The 11,422-nt window shown below is 52.4% G+C and overlaps 2 protein-coding genes across 2 annotated transcripts; both read right to left on the minus strand.

The window, feature by feature from the left end:
* Positions 1 to 2,293: 2,293 nt before the first annotated feature.
* On the minus strand, positions 2,294 to 4,156 carry BDZ99DRAFT_366200 (uncharacterized protein; the record flags this gene model as incomplete). Its single annotated transcript, XM_033714749.1, has 1 exon — positions 2,294 to 4,156. A coding segment is annotated over one exon (1,863 nt), but the record flags the coding sequence as incomplete, so codon positions are not given.
* A 5,841-nt stretch (positions 4,157 to 9,997) lies between these two features.
* Positions 9,998 to 11,158, minus strand: BDZ99DRAFT_457067 (uncharacterized protein; the record flags this gene model as incomplete). Its single annotated transcript, XM_033718606.1, has 2 exons — positions 11,097 to 11,158; positions 9,998 to 10,813 (listed from the first exon to the last, which is right to left on the minus strand). A coding segment is annotated over exon 2 (521 nt), but the record flags the coding sequence as incomplete, so codon positions are not given.
* Between the last annotated feature and the right edge of the window lie 264 nt (positions 11,159 to 11,422).

Consider the following 11,422-nt stretch of genomic DNA (forward strand, 5'->3'; position numbering starts at 1 on the left):
ATATCAACTTGTAATTACTACTGACCTAAAGCTAGGTGCATAATCTACTACACCCTAAAGTAAGACTGCATTCCGTGCTTTTTACCGGCCAATTAAACCCCGCATGCCACCTTATGCCTATGTACGAAATTAGAAGCAGGATGTAAAGGTTTTGAGAGCGTATATTAGCTTGGAGTCACTGCTAATCTGAAGTCGGATGTATATTCTACTACACCCTAAATCAGGTCCACGTTGCTTGCTTCTTGCTAGCATACCGGACTGTTCGAGCTACCTCACGCCTATGCATGAAATGAGAAGCAAGATGAAAAAGTTCTGAGAGCGTATATCGGCTCGTAGTCACTGCTGATCTGGAGCTATATGTATGTTCTACCAGGCCGGCAGACTAGATTATGCCTATACAACACAGGACTATCGTTCTAGAAACTCGCCCCATCTGTCAACTTCTCCTAGTAGACGCTCGGCCTTCTGCCACGTTCACCTCCTCCCTCCGTACTGTAAGGCCACGTACACCTCCTAGCGCCGCTTTTCAGGCCTTCCAGGTCTTGTAACTCAGCGAGCTGAAAAGGTATCATTTGTCGGCAGTGTGTAAACACTACAGCCTCCCGACCTCAGAGCCCTAACACAAAAAACACGTGCATATTCCCAATAACCCCACGAAAAGCGGCAGAATCCTTGAAGCAAGCTTGCGGCAAGACACATCATGCGAACTATGTGTGGCCGTTTGCTTCATGGCCAGTACAACGGTGTCATGAAGTGATTGGGGCGTGTGTGAGTCGTGAAAGGGAGCCCATGTGCCAGATGCGGCCAGTGTGGGGAACATGCAGCGAGGAGGGTCACGTAGCCTAGATATATAGCTGTAAGAGTCGGGATATAGTGCGGGCGTTGCGGCCAGATCTATGAAAGGAGTGGAGTGGAGGATGGAGGAGGCGGCATTAGCTCGGAAGCCTGTAGCACGCTATACACATCTGCGAAGAAACGGCCAGGCACGAGAGACTATCGGCATCATCAATGTGCCAATGTGTTAGTATGTGTCAGTATGTGATCTGCTGTGGATATCTTCAAGTTAGTCTTTAACGAAGCGACCAGCAGGCCTAAGCTCCTCCCAACAACACCACCAAACATGTCACAGCAAACAAGGACCAAAATCCCAAGGAAAAGCGTTACACACTGTATGTATTGTGCCTACATCGCCAGTCGTGGGTACTCATTAACCGCCTGCCGAACTCTCAAAGCCGCATAGATTCCGATGTTCCAACTCATCGTGCAAACATAACGCCACGCCCTTGGGTATCCGCTGCCATCGATTGATGCAAGCCGCTAGGAAATCTGCCAGTAAGGCACGCTCGCTCCAAAAAGACCACTCGCTGGTGGTGTCCAAGACCAGTCATTTCGGTCCCGCTCGCTGTGCGCCTCGCGTTGCCACTAAAATTATCCCCGGCTCCTCCGTTTACCTCCCCTCACCTCACATGACCACGCACTTGATAAGCCTCCGTCCTGGACTGGCGTCCTCCGTAGAAGGATGAATGTGTTGCAAACGGCTCTGGGCACGGCTCTGGGCCCGACTCTGGGCCCGCGGAGGTGCCGTCATGGGCTCTCGGTGTGAGTGGACTCCTGCATGCGGCGCGGTGATTAGAGATGGCAGCATCGGCCGCCTCGTATGCTGGCCTCCACTCGCGGCACTCAGACCAGTGTTATGAACACTAAAAGACTCGGCAGATGCGACGCGTCTGGTCCCACGACGACTTGACGCTCGATTCAGCGAGGCGAGTTGCTGATCAGATGGCTGGTACCGCGCCGGCCTAGAAGCGTCGCCAAGTATCGGGTTTCCGTCACTCCTCATGTTTGCTAGCGTTGATAGATGGGAAGTCAAGTGCGACGGACGCCGGGTTGGGGTAGCGGCCGACCGAGGGAAATATTCTTGCCCTGAGTTCGCAGAATGTGGAGACGAGGGGCTAGCGCGCGACCGGCTTCCCAACACAGCTCGCGAAACAAGAGGAGATCGAGGTCCCGGATACGTGCTTGGGTGCACTAACGACGGCCGGCGTTCTGGAACATTCAAAGAGGGAGACTCCGTGGACGAGACCATCAACATTGTATTAGGTCCGACGGGAATAGCTCGAGATGAGCTGGTAGGGGTCGGTCGTCCCGTCAGGGGAAGCACCGGAGGAGGAAGTAATGAGTCGGTTGACATGGACTCTGGAGGTATTTGAGCTGGTGGGATGATCGAGGGAAGAGATGGATGATTGGTTGGTATTGGAGGAGGGAGACGCAGAAGAGGATCTATATTCGCTTGGGGGCCCAGCGGGTGCGTCAGACTGATACTGGTAGCCTCAGGTCCAGGAGGGTCGGCATTAGGTGTATATGGTGGAGGTGGCGGTACCCAGTTATCGGCGTCGGACTCATGAGGTATTTCCCGCGTACCATCCGCTCTCCTATAATCTAGGGGCCGGAAAGGAAGGGCGCGAAGGTGCCTCCTATTGGCAGGAGATACGGCCGCAACGGTTGCCGCCCGCTGAAGAGACATTTGAGATCGTGGCTGGGAATGATCGTATGGGACCTCGAATGCTGCTTGGACCTCGTCCCCGTCGAGTTCATCATCCTCTTCGTCATTCCTAATGATGGTTGGCAGCGGAGGTCTTCGCTCTGCGGTTGCTTCGCGGCTGCTTGTTGTCTGAGATCTACCGAGAGCTCTAGAATTTCTAGCAGTTCTCGTAGCTGCCCGATCAGCCGTCCTGCGTTGAGCGACCGTCCGGGTACGCACGAGCTCCACTTCTCGCTCGAACTCGATATTCTCTTCAGGAAGCTTTTCTCCTGGTAGGAGAGTATCCAGGTCGTATGTCGTCCTGATCGGAACGGCGTTGTCTGTAGGCCCCGTTCTGGTCCGGTCGAAATCCATTACCACTACTACGCCACTCGAGCTGTGGGACAAGGGGCGCAATTCCTCATCCCCACCAAAAGTAATACCACGTGACACATTTCCAATTGCAATCAGCCGCTCGACGTTAGGACTGTCCGGAATGGTTGTCCAACGCAAGGCAGCTATTTCTTGATGCATGGAAGCATCTCCTTGAAGCACTGGTATGCAAGCACACGGTTCTAGCGGTGATTGGTCACTCCCGTGCTCCGCATTGAGCTTGTATGATGGGTCTTCTCCTAGTGAGGATTCGGGAATACGATAGAACCAAATGCTCGTCGTGTTCTGCTTCCTGAGAGCGATGGCGACATGATCCGCCTTCGGGGAGACCGCCGGCAGAGCATCATCTAAAAACTCAGCACGTGTCCACCGCTGCTCTTCAGGGAGAAAATCCTTCTTTTCTGTAAATGTTAAACCTGCCAAGTCGAAAATGCCCCAGGAGCCCTCCGTTGCATCAAAAGCAAACAGTTCGTTGACCTGGCCGGTGGATGAATCGGGGAGTAGACTAGCCTGTCGAGCGACTTTGATCTTTTCTGGAAACAGTATCTGTGTAGTCCACGCCTTGTCTACCTCTTGTTGAATTGGGATTCCTTCTTCGGTGAATGGGCCGTCGAAAGCGCCGTGTACAGTGAATATGGTAGACGTGCCTGACTGGCGGGCGAATGTGGTTGCCAAAAGGGTCCTTCCGTCATCCGAGAATTGCAAGGTATCCATCCGTGGAGATGAGACATAGCGCTTATTTGCCTCGGTCGCGTTCGGTGCCAAAGACATGACCTCAATGCCAAATTCATTTCCAGTGGCCAGCACGAGGCCTTCTGGAGTCAGGGCTATAGAATTGGAGTCGTACTCTAGCAGGATAGTCCTCTCCTTCACAATTGGTTGGTCTCCTTCGCTAGGGAGTCGGTACACATCTACCTTGCTGGGAGTAGAGAGCACGGCGAGCAATGTCCCATCGTCCAAGATATCCAAGGCCACTGGCTTCCTCCGTACCTCGAGTATGCGTGTGAACAGCCGCGGCAGCTGGGTAGCATTGATCAGCCAGATGTTGGTCGCTCCGTATATGGCGATGAGCGAGCCTTTGCGAGAAACAAAGAAGCCAAAGGACTCGGGCAGAGCGGACGACGAGGCGGTACTGGAGACGAGGTCCAAGATGGTGGTCCTGGGGCTGGAATGGCCCTGTCGCAGTTTTGCGGGCTGTTCGTCGTCGGTCACGGCCGATGTGCGGGCGGTCGAGTTAGCCGACAGTTCTGAGGAGGAGAGGGAGGTTTCCATCGCGGCGGAGAGGGGTGCGTCGAGACCGTCGGTCGAGGGCGCGACTGAGGCGGACGAGGAGTCGTCGTGGCCTTGATGACGGAGCGCGTTCTGATCCTGGACGCTGCAAACGCCTTCTCCACAATCCTCATCACTCCCATGGTCTGGCGCGGCGGGAATGCGAACATGCAGAGAGGCCAGGCAGGCTTCTTGGTCCATCTCACTGCGGCGTCAGGAGCATCGAGATCGACGCGGAGGGGCTGGCAGAGGTGTGGATGGCGATGCCGGCCAGCATTGCTTCGGGCGGAGGCGTCGACTTGGGATGCAGTACCACGAGGACTACAGGATCATGGGCGGTGGCGGGCGTGTTTGGGCATGCTCTCGTGGGTACGTATGGCGATGGTCGTCAGTCGTTGGCAAGGCCCAGCTCGGACGTTCGTATCCTAAACCAGGGGCCTGACGGTGAGCTTGTCAAGGCTTTATATATAGATTCATCACGTGGAGCGAGCGAACTGCACAACACCTTGGTACATAGCAGCACACCTTCTGCCCGTCGTACGGCCAGGTGTTTCGACGCGTCCCTCTGTGCCTTCTTGCGGCACAGCGGCCCCTTTCCTGAGACGCCGTCGAGATGCGTCCTCCAGTCCCCAGCCCTCCCCACGATCTGCGTCCATGGATGTTACCGCGCGCCATCCGGACCTAGCTTCGCGGTTAGGCAGGGTGCGGGGCTATGAATGCTCCCGCTATCGACACTGTCACATGTATCAGCCTATCCAGCCCTTTCAAACGGCTACCCAACGCGACAGCGGCGAAGGGCCTGTGGCAGCGGAGGCGTACATGCAGCTGCGCATCTTCAATCCCTCGGCCTAGCCTCATGTTTTCTCAGCCAATCTGACTATCCGGCCTAATTGGCTCAGCCTGATCATGATCGAATCTATCTGCGCCGCACACACTTCTGCATCACATTCCTACCGTCGAGGCGCAGCGTGGTCCTGGCATGGGGCCGCATCTCCGCGGGCAAGCATACGCGCTCGCTCCAGCAGTTTCATTTGCTAAAATATGCTTCCCCAACCTTTGGAAAGGTGGAATGATAGGAGAGGGCAATTGCGTGTACAGATGATGTGGCAGGGCTTCGACCTCCTCAAGTGGTAACCCGACCTTGGGACATCCTCTACTCAGATATCGTACTCTTCAATCGATTGAATAGGAGACCATTTATGGAAAGAGAATTAGTACAGTAAAAGCTCGTTATGACGTTCAGCCCGGGGCCAGAGGGTCCGAACGGTATAGACTGAACGTGAGATCGAATGTCACTGTCCGCCAAATATCAGAACAGTAATCGGAAGGTTGAATGATATAGTGCATAAGAATGGTGTAACTAGCAGACGTTATAACGAGCTTTGACTGTAGGTATTTGTGCAGAAATTCAAGATGATTATTAGTGTTTCTCTTGTTCTTGGCATTCCGTCTAGCTACTAGTGTCCAACTTTTCTGCGTACTGAATTAAAGGCCGCTGCCGTTCTTATATAGATAGCAGCCTTCAGACCCTTTACTAACTTTTCTATTGACCACCTCGCGTTATCTACTTTCGCTTTACACCGAGGTACTTCTTCGCCCCATTTATCTGCAAAGTTCTACAGATCTAACCGCGTGGAACGCAGTATGCAACCTCCTATCTATCCTTAATTCGCAGCGGTTGTAGTTATCAAGTTTATTCGAGCCTTTGCATTCCTACTAGCAGACCCTGCCTGTATGTCACCTCACGGCGAGGTATCTCTTCGCACTGTTTATATGCAAGTTATTGCCGATCCAACCGTATAGGACCCGTTTATTAGCCGTGACGAGCTCGACCTGCGATCAACAATATCAACTCTTTGTTTGGTCTATCGCGTGTAGTCCGTGAACGTTGTACAGAAGGTTATGGTAACGTTGATCGATATGGCGGCGTGTCGCTTAGGCCGCGTACAGGCTGTACATGCCGTGCAGCCTGCTGGGGAGGTAGGGAGAGTACTTTGTGGATAGAGGAACTGGCGTAGAGATTGTAGAGGATGAGCGATACAGGATCGACGAGATTAGGGTGTGCAACGAACGTCGAGGAGTAACAGTATCCGGGTGCTTGACACTGTGTCGACAGAGAGGGGAGCCCGTAGGGTTCGGGGAAGAGTCGACTACATCAGAGTGTGCGACGAGGTCAAGGCGTAAGCAAGATCCGGGTGTTTGACACTTGTCGACAGAGAAGGGTGGGTGGAGGTGGTGGGTGTCCATTCAGTGAAAGGATTTGCGGGTGTTCGAGAACCTGCTTGGCTACCGACTGTCACAGAACAAGAAGCTGTTGGCCTTGTATAAAGTATTGGGTGATGATGTACAGAAGAGAGAGAGAGAGGTCTGGACAGAGTGAGGAATCGATCAACCGATTGACGTGATTGACTGAACTGGCTAAAGTCTTGGCAAATTGCTTCAACAAACGGTCGGCTTAAGAAACCTTCAATCAATCAGTTTGTAGGGCTTGAATCAGGGACCTTACAATTATCAGTCAATATTGTCAATATTAAAGCTTTCAATCAATTCAAATTTCAACCAACGAAGACCTGAGACCACTGTTGACTAAGTTGTCAATTCAATCAATCTCGAGAGACCAGATTGATTAATTAATTCCTAGCTCTGGGTCTAAGGAAGGTGAGGCTTTACACAATAGGTGCCGTGCGCCTGCCATCAACTTCCGTGACACAATGTACCACATCTCCTAGGCAATTCTTCATGAGGAAGTCTCACACTGAAGTCCCTCTCTGTTCCATCGAATGCAAATTGTCATAGATCCAACCGCTCCCAAGAATTCTTCAGACGTAGTGTAAACGCAATGTACCACCTCTCTCTCTGCCCAGGTCCCTTCACGCCGAGGTATCTCTTTCCCCCTTTATGTACAACCTCTTATACGTTAAGTTATATGGGATCAGACTCATGAAACTCGGCGTGGATGCAGTGCGCCACTTCTGTTTCACGCTAAGTTGCCTCTTTGCTCTGTTCGTATACAAATTATCACGGGTCCAACTACGTGGATGATATATTATCAGACGCAGGGTGGACGCAGCGTACATTTCTCTAGACACTTCTCACTACACAAACAAAAGCTTCTAGATTAGGTCCTTAGTATCAGGTTCAAAAAGAGACGCCGAGGCACTTCCTTCAAGAGTTCCCTAATTAGTTGCAAAAAGTCACAGAAATAACCGCATTAAACCTTTTCCTATAAGATACGGCGTAAACACTGCAGAGCACCTGTTGTAGTCACCTTTGCTTATCGACGGTCCCGACACCTTCAATGGGCCGGACCCATGTCTCGCCGCGTAGTTGATGCGCTTCGTCGCTGTAAGGCAATACTGTGTCGTAGGACGAAACCTCAACCGTACCAAAGCCTTCCATCCTATATCTCTACATGGGTTCCGAAGCTTCGGCATGCGACCCAGGCCGACATTCTCAACCTCGACTCAACCAAGATACTCTCGACTTACGGCGCCGAGTACAGACTGCGTTCAAACACTTTCGCGATCCAACCACAGCCTTGCGCAAGTGCCGAGATCGCTATATCCTTGTCCTTTCAAGAGTTACACAGATGATTATCGCATGCAATTCACAAAGAATTGTGACATATTTGATATTACTACGAAGCACCCCCGGGCCTACAATCATAATTCTAAAAGAGGGAGAAAGGGATCTGATTTCCAGTCTCGGGATTTAGTGATGGAGAAACAGGGCCTAAACCGCACGCTTGCTAAAAGAATGGAGAACAAGCTTCCAATGCCCACACTGAATCACCTTCAGAGCTACAGTCACTCCATGTGTCAATGCTAAGCCTTGCTACATCAGGATTTAATCGACGCAGGAGATGATTGATAGCTGATATTATATTTGTAAGAATAAGGCGGAAGGTAACAAAAGTTGGTAAAGCACGCTGTATTTGCCAGGCATGAAATACGCAAAAGATTTGTGGCGAAGTGGTTATAAAGCTGGTCGCGACGCAACAAATCGATCTTAGAAAGAAGGACTTCAATTTTTGCCTCGGTTCCAACTTGCTGGAGTTTTAAAAAGGTATCTCAGAGGAGGGTTTCGATTTTCATGTCGGCCTTGAGGTTAGTCCCTTCCACTCGGATTATTGCCTTCAGTTCGTGCTGATTTAGTATAGCTTTACCTTTCTGATCCCGTCGATATTCGGATGATGATTTCAGCCTTCGCGGGTCTGTCCCATCTGCCAGCCAGCCAACCTAAGGAACCTAGCAAGCAGTCTGAAAGACCTGGAATGCAGAGGACGAGTCTGTCCGAAAAGCCAGCCGCCACCACCTGTCTAGACTATCTCCCAGTGAAGGTTATTGTGATGATATTTTGTCTCGTACCAGTCGAATCAATAGCGGCTTTCTGTTTTAGTGCACGAAGCTGTTGGAATATGTGCCGGGCGGACACGCATTGGCTGCACCGGTTGCTCTCCCATCTATCTTGGCTCTGGGGGTTTAGAGATATAAGGAGGTCCGATCTGGATCTTGAGCAAAGCAAGGAGGAACACGATGACTTCGATGATGTTGACTGCCGCGAGGGTTAACGCTCGATACGCGATTACAGCTTCATTACTCTTCCGTTCGATGACTCTCCGTGCTACTATACCATTAGAGACGCCCGTCACCCATGTGTAAGCAATGGCTTTTCTTGAAACGCCGAGTATCTCGATCAGTTTCACCGAGACCACAGGAACGTCGCAAGCAGAACCACTAAGAAGCTTGCAGGTATCCGGAAGTGAGTGGCGTAGACCTTGTTGTGTTATGCTCACACCAGACGATACTAATCTCACACAGGAAGCACAACGCTACGAAGCAGAGAAAGGGATTCGATAGGGGTATGATCGGTCTTCCGAACAGACGAAGGATCTGGCAGATTGCAGAGGAGTTTGTGGAGCCGTATCGTGCGTCGCAAAGGCTGGAGGTCTTAGCCGAGGATTTGGAGGGAGGAAGGATCGAGTTGGGCTTCAGGAGGACCTAATGTAACAACTAGATGAGTGTCGTCATGGTGTGCTGTCAGTAGAATCAACGCGAACTGCCTGTTGACCTTGAATACTCGCCTTGGTCGGAGACTGATGCCGAAATGGCGCTGTTGCCCAGTTCTTAGCAGTTTGTTCAAAATGCGCCAGCTCACTGTCGAAGTCAGAGGAAACTACTTGGAGGAATCTGACAGCTCGAGCATCCGACTGTCTGGATATTCAAGCTAGGTCGGTGCGAGTCGGTGTCTTCGTGCGTGTTTCTGGCGCTGGTATTGGGACAGAGCGGCATCAGGTATGCCTCACAGCGTACCCTAGGACGCGAGAACAGAGTGAGTCCGTACTAAGAGTGAGGCTGTACGCTGAAAGCAGTCAAGTCCCCAGCTCGACGCCCTCAGGAGAACACCGAGTATATCCGATCGCTTGGGATCTTGTGGCTCAGGGATCTCCTTCCAAGCCGGATGTGTAGCCGTCCGAAAAATAGGAGGCAGGCCAGATCGAGCCTTAATTGCTTGTTGTGACCATCTGCTGATCATTAGTCTGTTGCTGGACGTGTCGCAGCGGCTTGGTGATTTAATTAGGCGTGATTTATGTCGCAGACAGAACGGCTGGAAGATTCGTCGTAACTTCTGGCGATGGCGTGATTGTGCCGCTTACAGGATGCCGGCCACAGGAGGCTGGGGATGATTATGGTCGTAGGTGGCGGCTTCAGATAGGCGCGGTAGGCGGGTGCTGATGCTCTGGGCTGCACGGCGCTAATTTACGGAACGAGGCCGATAGAAGGATACAGTGGTCTTTTCAAGTGCTGTTGCAATGGCTTTTACATTCGAGTAGTCTTTCATTGAGGGTCGGCATGGTCAGTTTGTCTCGCATTGGACCCTATCTTGCGATCTACAGCTGCTGCAAGTAACATCCCAGCTGCATTGTTGGAGGGTATTGCAGGCACTCTAGGAGAACGCCTGGCGCGGTATTGATGAGAGTTCAGAAGCAGTCAAAGCCTGAAGCTAATGCGTGCTATTGCCATCGGTTTCTGTCTGCATCAGAACCCCATCGAGAGACCCAGAATAAAGTCGTTTATTCATCGACCTCTTCCTCATCGGTTCCCACACCATCAGTGTGTCCGCGCGTACTCCTCTCGCCGGCGTTACGTTCCACCTTTTTGCCCTTCCTAGTGGCGCCTCCCTGACCTTTCGTCCTGTCGTTCTTCTCGGTCAACAGACTCTTGAGGAAGTTGTTCTCCATCTCAAGTTGCGACACTTTGGACTCGAGTTCGGCGGCTCTGTCAGCCTTTTCTTGCGCCATGCGCTCCAGTTCCATTTCACGCTGCTTCTTCTTGGCGCGGAAGCGAGCGCTGGCGGCCGTATTGCGGAGACGTTTAGCTTCCTCGGAAGCACGGGATGCGTCGTCGAGCGGGTGCGCCATGTTGGGGTCAGAGGGCAGAATAGGGTTGCGCCATTTGGTGGTCATCTGATCATAATCGGGCGACATTGGCGGAGGAGAAGATGGCGAGGGAGACATTGGCACGGCATAGTTGCTCATTCCAGTCGATGGAAGCGTGGAGAGCTGAGGCTGCTGCGGCTGGTGGGAGGACTGAGCCATCTCGGCGGGAGCGACCTGGAACTGGGAGAAATCTGGGGGTTGTAGTGTTAGCGAGGGCGGTATTTATAAAGATAAAGAGAGCCGGCGAAAATGGTTATCGGTGAGGGCGACTGGGCAAGGGATGAATAGGTAGCGTTGCATGCACGAGGCCCGGGCCCCGGCGCACCACCGTTCTTCCCACCGCCAACGGTGGAACCGGGGACGAAGCTCTAGTGCAACCAGCGAGCTTGCTTGATTCGAAGGGCCATAGAGCAAGATGAAAGAAGGGGAGCTTGCTCGAATAAAGTTTTCGGAGGAAGTCCTGGCGTACAGTACCATCTGTAAGTTGCCTTTCAGGAAAGGCCTCGTAGGGAGCATTCTGACGCCTCGTGTGCTCGTCACGGGCGGGCTGGTATGGCAGTGGAGGGGGAGGCCCCGGGATGCCGTCTGGATCGTAGTTGTAGTATTCGTTGTTGCTGAACATGGTGAAGCGATCAGCTGGCCTGGGTGCACAATGGACAGGCACTTGGCGGAGCGCAGAATCAGCGCACCGGGCCTGTTTTGAAGGCGGACGTGTTCGTGATGGAGGAAGAATCTGGTGATAAGACCTGGCGTGCAGCTAAGTGCCTAGCTTGCAGTGCCGCTCACGCCGGATCAAGTCC

This window comes from Mytilinidion resinicola, assembly GCF_010093595.1.
Source record: "Mytilinidion resinicola strain CBS 304.34 unplaced genomic scaffold BDZ99scaffold_1, whole genome shotgun sequence".
NCBI classification, from domain to species: domain Eukaryota; kingdom Fungi; phylum Ascomycota; class Dothideomycetes; order Mytilinidiales; family Mytilinidiaceae; genus Mytilinidion; species Mytilinidion resinicola.